Here is a 17,074-nt window from a genome sequence, read left to right on the forward strand (position 1 = left end):
CACACCCTGAGGTACGTACAACTCAAGATTGTTAATATGGTTCTAACATATCTGGAGGAGACCACTCCCTGAGTTTCTCAGACCTCGACATGGTTCATATGGCTCTAACATACCAAGAGGAAACCACTACTTGAGGTACTTAGAACACAAGATTGTTAATATGGTTCTAACATGTCAGGAGGAGACCACCCCCTGAGGTTCTCAGACCCCATGATAGTTCAAATAGCTCTAACATACCAGGAGGAGACCACACCCTGAGGTACGTACAACTCAAGATTGTTAATATGGTTCTGACATGTCAGGAGGAGACCACTCCCTGAGGTTCTCAGACCTTGACATGGTTCATATGGCTCTAACATACCAGCAAGAGGCCATTTTCTGAGGTTCTCAGACCCAGTGATGGTTTGTATAGCTCTATAGTGACCTAAGCACTGGACTAATATGCTCGTATTTCCTGGTTCTCGTCAGGACTGGAGCAGCAGCGTTCTCCTTTACAGCTTGTTTAGAGAACTCAGTGAGAATGTATTTACACTAGTGTAGACAAAGGCATGGATTAGTCTTTCCAAGTCTGATTTAGACATTATTCCTCTCATTTTGGCAATGTTTTAGGTGGTAAAAAGCTGCTGATGTTATTGACTTAATGTGGCTGTTAAAGTTCTAGTCTGAGTCCATTATTACCATTATTAGGAAATGACGTTGGGACTACAAATAGCATGGTTTTCTCCTCCGTCAGGCTGCGCTTCTTCAATCAGCTGGAGGACGAGCTGGAGTCGCACCAGCATGAGGCGCAGTGGCTGAGGGACAAGGCCAACCAGCTGGCCCAGAGAGATGCAGAGTTAGCAGGGGAGGCGCTGAGAGAAACCAGCCTGCTGGACAACACCTGGGAGGACACCAAGAAGCTTATTACAGAAAGGTACCATAGCAATATGTTTGCATCCATCCATTGTTCATATCTTCATTAGGGTCACAGGTAAGCTGAAGCCTATCCCAGCAACCTCCAGGCTACCAAATACAAACAGAATGGGGCAATTTTGAACAAAGGACGTCCGAGCATATCGACAAGGCTTCAAGTTCCTTTTAAATGACTCGTTGTAAAGTCAAGCACGTCCATGGTCTAGAACAGTGGTTTTGAACTTTTTTCACAAATGACCACCTCAGAAAGCACATGGAAGTACCACCATAATGACCTACTGTACATTAAAATCCAGTTGCCTAGTAAGTCTAAATATTCAATAAAACAAGGCAGAGGTTTTATTTAACAAGTATATTTCATGTTTTGGCCACTGCAACATTACACACAATTTAAACCAGGGGTCACCAACGCGGTGCCCGCGGGCACCAGGTAGCCCGTAAGGACCAGATGAGTAGCCCGCTGGCCTGTTCTAAAAATAGCTCAAATAGCAGCACTTACCAGTGAGCTGCCTCTATTTTTTAAATTGTATTTATTTACTAGCAAGCTGGTCTCGCTTTGCCCGACATATTTAATTCTAAGAGAGACAAAACTCAAATAGAATTTGAAAATCCAAGAAAATATTTTAAAGACTTTGTCTTCACTTGTTTAAATAAATTCATTAATTTTTTTACTTTACTTCTTATAACTTTCAGAGAGACAATTTTAGAGAAAAAATACAACCTTAGAAATGATTTTAGGATTTTTAAACACATATACCTTTTTACCTTTTAAATTCCTTCCTCTTCTTTCCTGACAATTTAAATCAATGTTCAAGTATTTTTTTTTTTTTATTGTAAAGAAAAATAAATACATTTGAATTTAATTCTTCATTTTAGCTTATCTTTTTCCGACGAAGAATATTTGTGAAATATTTCTTCAAACTTATTATGATTCAAATTTTAAAAAATTCTTCTGGCAAATCTAGAAAATCTGTAGAATCAAATTTAAATCTTATTTCAAAGTCTTTTGAATTTCTTTTAAAATTTTTGTTCTGGAAAATCTAGAAGAAATAATGATTTGTCTTTGTGATAAATATAGCTTGGTCCAATTTGTTACATATTCTAACAAATTGCAGATTGGATTTTAACCTATTTAAAACATGTCATCAAAATTCTAAAATTAATCTTAATCAGGAAAAATTACTAATGATGTTCCATAAATTATTTTTTTAAGTTTTTAAAAAAGATTCGAATTAGCTAGCTTTTCACTTCTTTTTTTCGGTTGAATTTTGAATTTTAAAGAGTCAAAATTGAAGATAAACTATGTTTCAAAATGTATTTGTCATTTTTTTCGTGTTTTCTCCTCTTTTAAACCGTTCAATTAAGTGTAAATATCATTAATTATTAATAATAACATAGAGTTAAAGGTAAATTGAGCCAATTGGCTATTTCTGGCAATTTATTTAAGTGTGTATCAAACTGGTAGCCCTTCGCATTAATCAGTACCCAAGAAGTAGCTCTTGCTTTCAAAAAGGTTGGTGACCCCTGATTTAAACAGTAACACTGAGTGTGAATATTTAATTAAGTCATTCTTTGGCGTACTTCTAGATCAGGGGGTGTCCACACAGCTACTTTTCAATGTACCAAGTGGAGGGGATCTACCTCATTCATATATATCATTTATATTGATTTATTTATGAAAGAGAGGTTTTTGTTAACAAGTTAAAGGTGTTTAATGATAATACAAGCATGTTTAACATTCCTTTCTGTCATGAAGACAAGAATATAAGTTGGTATGATTGTGATGACTTGCATTGATTGGAATCAGGAGAAAAAATGGAGGAGAAAACAAGTCCTCCTTTCTGTCCAATACCACATGAAAGTGCTTGCTTTTTGCCGTCTTATTTGTCCAGCTTCCGTACTCCTTTTTATACGCTTTACAAGAAATACATCCAATCCAATCCACTTTATTTATATAGCACATTTAAACAACAAAATGTTTCCAAAGTGCTGCACAACAATATTAAAAACAATATTCAAATATTATCCTTAGCTCCACTAATGACTGAATAAAAACACAAAAAATAAATACATATAAAACCAATATTAAAAACAATATAAAATAAATATGATTAAAAACTATTTGGGATTTTTGATACATTGGCGGCAAACTCCGTAGCTTGCTAGCTTGTGCGCGCCAGCTTTCCGAGACTCTTATTTTGTCAGCGCAGGCAGGATGAAGCAGCGCTTTTATTGTGAAAACAGGAACTGTGCAGTCGGTCTTCAGAGTTTTGACGGCAGGTACGGCGCGAGAGTCTGTTGAAATAAAAATTGTTTGTCACCTTCCTGTCGGTCATTTTTTCTTAATAATGATCTGGCAGCAATCAATTGTCAATCAATTCACAAAAGTGCCGTCTTGGTGAAGATTGCTAATTTTTAGGTCTATTTTTTAATGCCTGGCTGGTGATGGACTGACACACCCTCCACCATGGACCTCGCGATCGACGTAATGGGCACCCCTGGTCTAGATAGAGCCCACCTGCCACAGTTTGAGAATCCCTGGTAAAAAAAAAAAAAGATTTCTCAAGGCAGTTTGTTCATTTGTCTAATGTGTGCTTACTCGGTTAGCTTAGGTCTGGCAACATGAAGGTGCTAACAGTAACAGCGTACTCGCTGCAGCGCTGTCTTTGTTGTGTTGTATATTTGTCGGTCGTGTGATGGGTGGTGAGCCAAGAAGACGCCAACGATGAGTCGTGGAACAAAAAGCTTTATTTGTTTCAGCGAGCTTTAGACTGGAACTGCAGCTTCCAGGAGAAAGAGTATGGGCCTGATTACTCTTCTGATGTCCTCCCGGACCACTGTCCTTAAATACCTTTTACACGAAGAGCCCCACTCTTCGTAACTCTAGCCTTGGAGCCGACCAATTTCTTTTTTCGCTCTCTTCAACAAGTCAACGCTATAGAGACTTCAGACTGTACAAAATGCGGCTGCCAGACTTTTGACCGGTGCACCCAGAACAGCCCATATCACCCCCGTTCTATCCATCTTCATTGGCCATCCATCCATCCATCCATCCATCCATCTTCTTCCGCTTATCCGAGGTCGGGTCGCGGGGGCAGCAGCCTAAGCAGGGAAACCCAGACTTCCCTCTCCCCAGCCACTTCGTCCAGCTCCTCCCGGGGGATCCCGAGGTGTTCCCAGGCCAGCCGGGAGACATAGTCTTCCCAACGTGTCCTGGGTCTTCCCCGTGGCGTCCTACCGGTCGGACGTGCCCTAAACACCTCCCTAGGGAGGCGTTCGGGTGGCATCCTGACCAGATGCCCGAACCACCTCAACTGGCTCCTCTCGATGTGGAGGAGCAGCGGCTTTACTTTGAGCTCCTCCCGGATGGCAGAGCTTCTCACCCTATCTCTAAGGGAGAGACCCGCCACCCGGCGGAGGAAACTCATTTGGGCCGCTTGTACCCGTGATCTTGTCCTTTCGGTCATAACCCAAAGCTCATGACCATAGGTCATGTCCCCCCCCCCCCCCCGGTCCGTGGGACAAATTTTCAAGCGTTGACCGGTCCTCAAGTACAAAAAGGTTGGGGACCACTGCTCTAAAGGACTATGTGACCAAATACAAATACATGCTAGCTCACAATCATATGAGAAAATGGTACACGGTATAATCCACCTCAGTTGCACATTGTTGCATATAACCATGTTCGCATCTTCTTCTTTCTTCGCTCCACAGACAAAAGCAGTGCAACGTTCTAGCCGAGCTCATGCGGGAGTACCAAATGCTTAAAACCTCCATCGGCAGCGTGATGGAAAGCACCGAACACCTCGTGGATATCAGTCCTGCTTTGAAAGACCACGAGGAAACCAAGAGATCACTAACCAAGGTCTGATCATATTGAATGAAATGATCACCGATTACAAATCCCTTCAACCAGAACCACTCACTGCTCCATTTCTAGCATGAAGCTGTGAAGGCAGAGATGGCCAACAAGAAGCCTGAGCTGGACCAGTTTTCTTTGAAAGGAAAACAGCTGGTAATGGAACTGAAGAAGGTGCCAGAGTGCGACTCACAAGCGGTGAAAAAGGACATGGAGACGGTCGTGGACCATTGGCTGGATGTAGGTCAACAAAGCCAGCATTGGAAAAAGTACATTGAAAATGTCCAGTAATGCTTGATGCTCTCACTCAGGTGACTGAGAAGCTGAACGACAACCTCCATCACCTCAACCGCAGTCTAAAGTTGTGGGAGGACGTGCGACAAATTGCTGATGACATCGACGGCTGGACCGGCAGCTGCGTGTCGGAACTGAACGAGAGTCTGAACAACTTCAAGGACAGTCAGAAGGTCTCGGTGAGGCTTTCTGAGCTGCAGGTATTCACCCAATCCTCCCACATGCTTGGAATTTGAGGGTGACCTCGGTCGATTCCGACACCGCTAACCAAACTGATGCTTCATTCACGTCAACAGGCACAGATAGGTGAGAAGGAGGTGAGGCTTGCAGACCTGCCGGGCAAAATCTCAGAGATGAAGAAGAGCACTGAAAGTCTGGAGACTCCTCCTAAACTGCAGGTATTTTACTAACCCCAAAAGCAGTGAAGTTGGCACGTTGTGTAAATGGTAAATAAAAAGAGAATACAATGATTTGCAAATCCTTTTCAACTTATATTCAATTGAATAGACCAGTGGTCCCCAACCACCGGGCCGTGTCCCGGTACCGGTCCGCGGACCGATTGGTACCAGGCCGCACAAGAGATTTGGAAAAAAAAAAAAAAAAATTTTTTTTTTTTTTTTATGAAATCAACATAAAAAACACAATATACACATTATATATCAATATGGATCAATACAGTCTGCAGGGATACAGTCCGTAAGCACACATGATTGTATTTAATTATGTAAAAAAAAATAAAAAAAATAAATCAACATAAAAAACACAATATACACATTGTATATCAATATGGATCAATACAGTCTGCAGGGATACAGTCCGTAAGCACACATGATTGTATTTAATTATGTAAAAAATAAAAATAAAAAAATAAAAAAAAATTAAACCCCCCCCCCCACCACCACCGGTCCGTGGGACAAATTTTCAAGCGTTGACCGGTCCACAGCTACAAAAAGGTTGGGGACCACTGGAATAGACTACAAAGACAAGATATTTCATGTTCACACTGAGAAACTTATTTATTTTTTTTGCAAATAATCATGAACTTAGGATTTAATGGCAGCAACACATTGCAAAAAAGTTGTCAGAGGGGCATTTTTACCAGTGTGTTACATGGCCTTTCCTTTTAACAACACTCAGTAAAGGTTTGGGAAGTGAGGAGACACATTTTTGAAGTGGAATTATTTCCCATTCTTCCTTATGTAAAGCTTAAGTTGTGCAACAGCCCGTTGTGCTATTTTCAATGGGAGACAGGTCTGGACTATTCTAGTACCCGCACTCTTTTGCTACAAAGCCACGCTGTTGTAACACGTGGCTTGGCATTGTCTTGCTGAAATAAGCAGGGGCGTCCATGAAAAAGACGTTGCTTGGATGGCAACATATGTTGCTCCAAAACCTGTATGTACCTACTAGGGCTGGGAATCTTTGGGTGTCCCACGATTCGATTCAAAATCGATTCTTGGGGTCATGATTTGATTCAGAATCGATTTTTTTTTTTTCAATTCAACACGATTCTCGATTCAAAAACGATTTTAAAAAAAACAAAAAAAAAACATTTTTTAATTATTTTTTTTTAATGAAAACAATACACAACAATACCATAATATTGCAATACAGTTTCAAAACAAAACCCGACCCAGCAACATTCAGAATAGCAATAAACAGAGCAATTGAGGACACACAAACATGACAGGGAACAATGTAAAAGTAGTGAGACAAAAATGAATATTATCAACAACAGTATCAATATTAGTAACAATTTCAACATAGCAGTGATTAAAAATCCCTCATTGATATTATCATTACAAACATTAATTTAAAAAAAAAATACAAAAAATTAACAATAGTGTCACAGTGGCTTACACTTGCATCGCATCTCATAAACTAAATGTCTAATGATAATGTCAATGAGGGATTTTTAATCACTGCTATGTTGAAATTGTAACTAATATTGATACTGTTGTTGATAATATTCATTTTTGTTTCACTACTTTTGGTTTGTTCTGTGTGGTGTTTGTGTCTCCTCTCAATTGCTCTGTTTATTGCAGTTCTGAGTGTTGCTGGGTCGGGTTTGGTTTTGGAATTGGATTGCATTGTTATGGTATTGCTGTGTATTGTTTTGTTGGATTGATTAATTTAAAAAAATAAAAAAATTATATTAAAGAAAAATAAAAAAATCGATTTTTTTAAAAAATGAGAATCGATTCTGAATCGCACAACGTGAGAATCGCGATTCGAATTCGAATCGATTTTTTCCCACACCCCTAACACCTACCATGAATTGATTAACGTGGACCCCGACTTAAACAAGTTGAAAAACTTATTCGGGTGTTACCATTTAGTGGTCACTTGTACGGAATATGTACTGTACTGTGCAATCTACTAATAAATGTTTTAATCAATCAATCAATCAAACCTTTCAGCATTAATGGTGCCTTCACAGATGTGTAAGTTACCCATGCCTTGGGCACTAATACACCCCCATACCATCACACATGCTGGCTTTTGAACTTTGCGCCTAGAACAGTCCGAATGGTTCTTTTCCTCTTTGGTCCGGAGGACACGTCGTCCACAGTTTCCAAAAACAATTTGAAATGTGGACTCGTCAGAACACTTTTCCACTTTGCATCAGTCCATCTTAGACGAGCTCGGGCCCAGCGGAGCCGGCGGCGTTTCTGGGTGTTGTTGATAAATGGCTCTGGCTTTGCATAGTAGAGTTTTAACTTGCACTTACAGATGTAGCGACCGACTGTAGTTACTGACAGTGGTTTTCTGAAGTGTTCCAGCGGGCCCAGCGAAGCCGGCGGCGTTTCTGGGTGTTGTTGATAAATCCCATCCTTGTTGGTGAACGACTGAGCATTTCATGGAAGCAGTCCTGTTTGCATGTTGCAGGCATCAAATTCCAAATGAGCTAATATTCACAAAAAATAACAAAGTTTTCCAGTTTGAACGTTAATTATCTTGTCTTTGCAGTCTATTTAATTGAATATAAGTTGAAAGGGATTTGGAAATCATTGTATTCTCTTTTTATTTACCATTTACACAACGTGAAAACTTCACTGGTGTCAAAAACATCAACAAGCGAGACCCACCCACCCTGCTTTGACCCACCACAGATGCTTGAGAACGACCTAAGGAAGAAGATGGACTCCGTTCAGAAGCTGCACGAGCAAGCCATGACAAACCTGGTGGACTTCAGCTCTCAGAAGAAACTTCTGGAAGACTATATTTCACAGATGTCAACATGGCTCAAGGGTATGGAGGACTCCTTGGTGTCGTCTCCGGTGGGTTCGGATCCCGAGGACATCTGCAGAGTGAAGGTGCAGCAATGTGAATTTTCCACGAAAATCCGCATTTTTAGACATTTCGTGTTGAAATATCACTTCCACGGTTTTTAATGAAATTCTTTGTTGAGTTGCTGTTCTTCTTGCCTAAATGCCACACTGAGTTGCAGGACTGGAAGTCGATCAAGTTAGTTAGCTAACCATTTAGCTAGCTTACTTGTTGTTGTCTCCGTTCACTCTCCAAGCCACAATATTGACAACTGACCACTTTGCTGCTAATCATATGTGGATGATTACAATCCCAACACTGTTACATGGAAACGGTTATAGTTCTAGAGCAGAGGTGTCCAAGTGGTTTTCACTGAGGGCCACATTGCAGTTGTGTTTGGCCCCAGAGGGCCTCTTCTTACAGTGAATACTATTTTTACTCAATTGTTTTATGCATTTTATTAGTACATTTTTTAAAATCAAAAATGGAAAAAAAATATGGTAATTTGTAGGGATGTCTGATATTATCGGCCGATAAATGCGTTAAAATGTAATATCGGAAATTATCGGTATCGTTTTTTTTTATTTAAATTTTTTTTTTAAATTTATTAAATCAACATAAAAAACACAAGATACACTTACAATTAGTGCACCAACCCAAAAAACCTCCCTCCCCCCATTTCTTTCTGTTATCAATATTCTGGTTCCTACATTATATATCAATATATATCAATACAGTCTGCAAGGGATACAGTCCGTAAGCACACATGATTGTGCGTGCTGCTGGTCCACTAATAGTACTAACCTTTAACAGTTCATTTTACTAATTTTCATTAATTACTAGTTTCTATGTAACTGTTTTTATATTGTTTTACTTAATTTTTTATTCAAGAAAATGTTTTTAATTTAGTTATCTTTTTTATTATTTTTTTTAAAAAGTACCTTATCTTCACCATACCTGGTTGTCCAAATTAGGCATAATAATGTGTTAATTCCACGACTGCATATATCGGTTGATATCGGTATCGGTTGATATCGGTATCGGTAATTAAAGAGTTGGACAATATCGGAATATCGGATATCGGCAAAAAGCCATTATCGGACATCCCTAATTCACACAAAAGGGTTGTTTCTTTCTGTTATTAATATTCTGGTTCCTACATTATATATCAATATATATCAATACAGTCTGCAAGGGATACAGTCCGTAAGCACACATGATTGTGCGTGCTGCTGGTCCACTAATAGTACTAACTTTTAACAGTTAATTTTACTCATTTTCATTAATTACTAGTTTCTATGTAACTGTTTTTATATTGTTTTACTTTATTTTTTATTCAACAAAATGTTTTTAATTTAGTTATCTTATTTTATGATTTTTTTTAAAAAGTACCTTATCTTCACCATACCTGGTTGTCCAAATTAGGCATAATAATGTGTTAATTCCACGACTGCATATATCGGTTGATATCGGTATCGGTTGATATCGGTATCGGTAATTAAAGAGTTGGACAATATCAGAATATCGGATATCGGCAAAAAGCCATTATCGGACATCCCTAGTAATTTGCAATAATTTCACCTCAAAATGTAGTGTTCATTACTGTAAATGGAAAAACTAATGCTGTTTTTATGGTAAAAAAAAAAAAAAAAAAAAGGCAGCTCAGTTGCCAAAATTTTACTATAAAATTTACATTTGTTTTTTTCTGTAAATAAAAACAAAATGCAATTTTACAGTAGAATTTTGGCACCCGATCTGCCATTTTTAAAAAAAATTTTTAATTAATTTTTTACCGCAACAAGTGTAGATTTTCTGGTGTATTACTGTAAATGCCAAAACGGCACCACCGTTTATTACAGTAAAAAAAGTACTTTTATTCATTTAGAGAAAAATGCTGTAAAAACCACAGTAAATGTCACAATTTGACCATGAAATCTATTGTTACTTTTACATTGCACATTTTGATGGATAACTTGCTTTGAAATCATTATTAGTACTTATTTCTATTTTAAAAAAAAAAATGGTTTCAATGTTTGATGATACATTTTGGCATAATTAGACAATTTTTAAGTGAACATCATTTGCGATTACACGGAGTACTTTTTTTTTTTCTCCCAAAATAGAAAGAAAGAATACATTTAGGAAGAAAAGTTACAGTACTTTATTGATACATATTATTTCCAGGGCCAAATAAAATGAAGTGGCGGCCCGGGCCTTGAGTTTGACACCTGTGATCTTATATTAGTAATACACCACAGTTCGCTCACAATAGACAATAAACACTTAGGTATTTTTTACATGTGAATAATATAAATACAGTCTATTATACAGCATTATTCACATGTGAATAATATAAATACAGTCTATTATACAGCATTATTCACATGTGAATAATATAAATACAGTCTATTATACAGAATTATTCACATGTGAATAACATAAATACAGTCTATTATACAGCATTATTCACATGTGAATAATATAAATACAGTTTATTATACAGCATTATTCACATGTGAATAATATAAATACAGTCTATTATACAGCATTATTCACATGTGAATAATATAAATACAATCTATTATACAGCATTATTCACATGTGAATAACATAAATACAGTCTATTATACAGAATTATTCACATGTGAATAATATAAATAGTCTATTATACAGCATTATTCACATGTGAATAATATAAATACAGTCTATTATACAGCATTATTCACATGTGAATAATATAAATACAGTCTATTATACAGCATTATTCACATGTGAATAATATAAATACAGTCTATTATACAGCATTATTCACATGTGAATAATATAAATACAGTCTATTATACAGAATTATTCACATGTGAATAACATAAATACAGTCTATTATACAGCATTATTCACATGTGAATAACATAAATACAGTCTATTATACAGCATTATTCACATGTGAATAACATAAATACAGTCTATTATACAGCATTATTCACATGTGAATAACATAAATACAGTCTACTATACAGCATTATTCACATGTGAATAACATAAATACAGTCTATTATACAGCATTATTCACATGTGAATAATATAAATACAGTCTATTATACAGCATTATTCACATGTGAATAACATAAATACAGTCTATTATACAGCATTATTCACATGTGAATAATATAAATACAGTCTATTATACAGCATTATTCACATGTGAATAATATAAATACAGTCTATTATACAGCATTATTCACATGTGAATAACATAAATACAGTCTATTATACAGCATTATTCACATGTGAATAACATAAATACAGTCTATTATACAGCATTATTCACATGTGAATAATATAAATACAGTTTATTATACAGCATTATTCACATGTGAATAATATAAATACAGTCTATTATACAGAATTATTCACATGTGAATAATAAAAATACAGTCTATTATACAGCATTATTCACATGTGAATAACATAAATACAGTTTATTATACAGCATTATTCACATGTGAATAATATAAATACAGTCTATTATACAGCATTATTCACATGTGAATAACATAAATACAGTCTATTATACAGCATTATTCACATGTGAATAATATAAATACAGTCTATTATACAGCATTATTCACATGTGAATGATATAAATACAGTCTATTATACAGCATTATTCACATGTGAATAACATAAATACAGTCTATTATACAGCATTATTCACATGTGAATAACATAAATACAGTCTATTATACAGCATTATTCACATGTGAATAATATAAATACAGTCTATTATACAGCATTATTCACATGTGAATAATATAAATACAGTCTATTATACAGCATTATTCACATGTGAATAATATAAATACAGTCTATTATACAGCATTATTCACATGTGAATAATATAAATACAGTCTATTATACAGCATTATTCACATGTGAATAACATAAATACAGTCTATTATACAGCATTATTCACATGTGAATAACATAAATACAGTCTATTATACAGCATTATTCACATGTGAATAATATAAATACAGTTTATTATACAGCATTATTCACATGTGAATAATATAAATACAGTCTATTATACAGCATTATTCACATGTGAATAATATAAATACAGTCTATTATACAGCATTATTCACATGTGAATAATATAAATACAGTCTATTATACAGCATTATTCACATGTGAATAACATAAATACAGTCTATTATACAGCATTATTCACATGTGAATAACATAAATACAGTCTATTATACAGCATTATTCACATGTGAATAACATAAATACAGTCTATTATACAGCATTATTCACATGTGAATAATATACCGGTAAATACAGTTTATTATACAGCATTATTCACATGTGAATAATATAAATACAGTCTATTATACAGCATTATTCACATGTGAATAACATAAATACAGTCTATTATACAGCATTATTCACATGTGAATAACATAAATACAGTCTATTATACAGCATTATTCACATGTGAATAATATAAATACAGTCTATTATACAGCTTTATTCACATGTGAATAACATAAATACAGTCTATTATACAGCATTATTCACATGTGAATAACATAAATACAGTCTATTATACAGCATTATTCACATGTGAATAACATAAATACAGTTTATTATACAGCATTATTCACATGTGAATAATATAAATACAGTCTATTATACAGCATTATTCACATGTGAATAATATAAATACAGTCTATTATACAGCATTATTCACATGTGAATAACATAAATACAGTTTATTATACAGCATTATTCACATGTGAATAATATAAATACAGTCTATTATACAGCATTATTCACATGTGAATAATATAAATACAGTTTATTATACAGCATTATTCACATGTGAATAATATAAATACAGTTTATTATACAGCATTATTCACATGTGAATAATATAAATACAGTATTATTCACAAGTGAATAACATAAATACAGTCTATTATACAGCATTATTCACATGTGAATAACATAAATACAGTCTATTATACAGCATTATTCACATGTGAATAATATAAATACAGTCTATTATACAGCATTATTCACATGTGAATAATATAAATACAGTTTATTATACAGCATTATTCACATGTGAATAATATAAATACAGTATTATTCACAAGTGAATAAGGCAAGGCAAGGCAAGGCAACTTTATTTGTATAGCGCTTTTCATACACAAGGCAGACTCAAAGTGCTTCACAGACAACAAAGTGAAATGAAAGAAAATAAAAGCAAAATTAAAATGCAGACAATAAAAATAAGAACAGTGCAGACGTTAAAAGTTAAAAGATTAAAAGATTTAGCTGAAAGCTAAGGTGAACATAAAAGTCTTCAGTCTAGTTTTAAAAGTAGTGAGAGTTGGGGAGAGTCTGACATCTTCAGGAAGTTTATTCCAGCTATGTGTTGCATAGTGACTGAATGATGCTCTCCCTTGATTTGAGTTTACTCTTGGAACCGCTAACAGATTGGTCTCAGAAGATCTTAGTGATCTAGAGGGCGTATATAGTGGGAGCATATCAGTGATATACTTGGGCCCTAGACCATGTAGTGATTTATATGTGAGCAGGAGGATTTTGAAATCTATTCTCTGATGTACAGGGAGCCAATGTAAGGATTTAAGAATTGGTGTAATGTGCTCACATTTTTTGGTCTTTGTTAGAACTCTAGCAGCAGCGTTCTGAACAAGCTGTAGCTGCCTGACAGTTTTTTTGGGAAGACCTGCAAGGAGACCATTACAATAGTCTAGCCTACTGGTAATAAAGGCATGTACAAGTTTTTCTAAGTCTTGAGCTGACATGAGCCCTCTAAGTCTTTTTACATTTTTGAGGTGATAGTAGGCCGATTTTGTTACTGATTTGATGTGACTGTCGAAATGTAAATCAGAATCTAAAATAACCCCAAGATTTCTGGCTTTATTTGAGGTTTTCAGGGACAGTGATTGAAGGTGTTGGATGACTTTAAACCTTTCTTTTTTAGCACCAAAAACAATTATCTCAGTTTTATCTTCATTTAGTTGTAGGAAATTTTGGCACATCCAGTGTTTGACTTGCTCAATGCACTGGCACAGAATAACATAACACAGTCTATTATACAGTCTATTATACAGCATTATTCACATGTGAATAACATAGATACAGTCTATTATACAGCATTATTCACATGTGAATAATATAAATACAGTCTATTATACAGCATTATTCAAATGTGAATAACATAAATACAGTCTATTATACAGCATTATTCACATGTGAATAACATAAACACAGTCTATTATACAGCATTATTCACAAGTGAATAACATAAATACAGTCTATTATACAGCATTATTCACATGTGAATAACATAAATACAGTCTATTATACAGCATTATTCACATGTGAATAATATAAATACAGTCTATTATACAGCATTATTCACATGTGAATAACATAAATACAGTCTATTATACAGCATTATTCACATGTGAATAACATAAATACAGTCTATTATACAGCATTATTCACATGTGAATAATATAAATACAGTTTATTATACAGCATTATTCACATGTGAATAATATAAATACAGTCTATTATACAGCATTATTCACATGTGAATAACATAAATACAGTCTATTATACAGCATTATTCACATGTGAATAACATAAATACAGTCTATTATACAGCATTATTCACATGTGAATAACATAAATACAGTCTATTATACAGAATTATTCACATGTGAATAACATAAATACAGTCTATTATACAGCATTATTCACATGTGAATAACATAAATACCATCTATTATACAGCATTATTCACATGTGAATAATATAAATACAGTATTATTCACAAGTGAATAACATAAATACAAAGTAAAATATAGTCTAGAAATGCACCAAATTGCAGGACATGTAGTCTTGATTTTCAACATTTTTTTTGGGGGGGTGTTCGTGGCAGCACTTTGTGCTGATAGAAATGTTCCCTTTTGTCCCCAAAGGGCGCTCACATCCCTGAAGGTGCAACTAGGTATCCCGGGCGTATGTTTTGGTAATGTTTTCTTTGTCTGCTTTTAGGAGCTACAGAAAGAGCTGCAAAGCCAGCAGGGAAGTATCGACTCCACGAGAGAAAGCCTCAACAACCTGTGTCGGAAATACCCTTCGGAGGAGCTTTCCCGCTTGGGTTCCGCACTCACCGAGCTCATCAAGACCTACGAGTCTGTAAACCAGGTCTCGTCCAGGACTTTGGCCTCACTGCAGAACGGTCTCCAGCAGCAGTTCAATGGTGAGGAAAAATCTCCCAGGAAATCTTCAACTCTTCTATTTCAACGTGAAACCTCTTTCTTTGGTCCGCAGATCTTGGTCAGGAGTTCCATCGCTGGCTTGTAGAACAGAGGGAGATTGTGAAGGAATGCTCCGACCGGTCTGGAGACACTCACATTGTGGAGCGCAAATTACAGAAACTAAATGTAAAGCCTCCCTTCAAACTACAAAACTACAAAAAAGTTGTCACGTTGTGTAAATGGTAAATACAAAGAGAATACAACAAATCCTTTTCAACTTATATTCAATTGAATAGACTGCAAAGACAAGATATTTCATGTTGGAACTGGAAAACTTTATTTTTTGCAAATATTAGCTCATTTGAAATTTGATGCCTGCAACATGTTTCAAAAAAGCTGGCACAAGTGGCAAAAAAGAGTGAGAAAGTTGAGTGATGCCCATCAAACACTTATTTGGAACATCCCACAGGTGAACAGGCTAATTGGGAACAGGTGGGTGCCATGATTGGGTATAAAAGCAGCTTCCATGAAATGCTCAGTCGTTCACAAACAAGGACGGGGCGAGGGTCACCACTTTTGTCAACAAATGCCTGAGCAAATTGTTTAAGGACAACATTTCTCAACCAGCTATTGCAAGGAATTTCATCATCTACGCTCCGTAATATCATCAAAAAGTTCAGAGAATCTGGAGAAATCACTGCACGTAAGCGGCAAGCCCGTGACTTTCGATCCCTCAGGCGGTACTGCGTCAAAAACGTCATCAATGTGTAAAGGATATCACCACATGGGCTGAGGAACACTTCAGAAAACCACTGTCAGTAACTACAGTTGGTCGCTACATCTGTAAGTGCATGTTAAAACTTTGCTATCCAAAGCCAAAGCCATTTATCAACAACACCCAGAAACGCCGCCGGCTTCGCCGGGCCCGAGCTCATCTAACGTGGACTGATGCAAAGTGGAAAAGTCTTCTGTGGTCTGACGAGTCCACATTTCAAATTGTTTTTGGAAACTGTGGACGGGGCGAGGGTCGCCACTTTGTCAACAAATGCCTGAGCAAATTGTTTAAGGACAACATTTCTCAACCAGCTATTGCAAGGAATTTCACCATCTACGCTCCGTAATATCATCAAAAAGTTCAGAGAATCTGGAGAAATCACTGCACGTAAGCGGCAAGCCCGTGACTTTCGATCCCTCAGGCGGTACTGCATCAAAAACGTCATCAATGTGTAAAGGATATCACCACATGGGCTGAGGAACACTTCAGAAAACCACTGTCAGTAACTACAGTTGGTCGCTACATCTGTAAGTGCAAGTTAAAATTCTACTATGCAAAGCGAAAACCGTTTATCAACAACACCCAGAAACGCCGACGGCTTCGCTGGGCCCGAGCTCATCTAAGATGGACTGATACAAAGTGTAAAAGTGTTCTGTGGTC

At 36.0% G+C, this 17,074-nt stretch overlaps 1 protein-coding gene across 11 annotated transcripts in view; it reads left to right on the forward strand.

Moving 5' to 3' along the window:
* The window catches only part of syne1b (spectrin repeat containing, nuclear envelope 1b), a 318,672-nt gene that overhangs the window by 107,395 nt on the left and 194,203 nt on the right, over positions 1-17,074 (forward strand). For all 11 annotated transcript variants that reach the window (XM_062043168.1, XM_062043169.1, XM_062043173.1 and 8 more), the window contains 8 exons: positions 734-913; positions 4,627-4,777; positions 4,853-5,011; positions 5,083-5,265; positions 5,362-5,463; positions 8,179-8,382; positions 15,434-15,641; positions 15,713-15,825. In XM_062043168.1, the coding sequence (XP_061899152.1) occupies positions 734-913; positions 4,627-4,777; positions 4,853-5,011; positions 5,083-5,265; positions 5,362-5,463; positions 8,179-8,382; positions 15,434-15,641; positions 15,713-15,825 (1,300 nt within the window). The remainder of the gene's footprint in view (positions 1-733; positions 914-4,626; positions 4,778-4,852; positions 5,012-5,082; positions 5,266-5,361; positions 5,464-8,178; positions 8,383-15,433; positions 15,642-15,712; positions 15,826-17,074) is intronic.

Source organism: Entelurus aequoreus, linkage group LG03 (assembly GCF_033978785.1).
Source record: "Entelurus aequoreus isolate RoL-2023_Sb linkage group LG03, RoL_Eaeq_v1.1, whole genome shotgun sequence".
NCBI lineage: Eukaryota > Metazoa > Chordata > Actinopteri > Syngnathiformes > Syngnathidae > Entelurus > Entelurus aequoreus.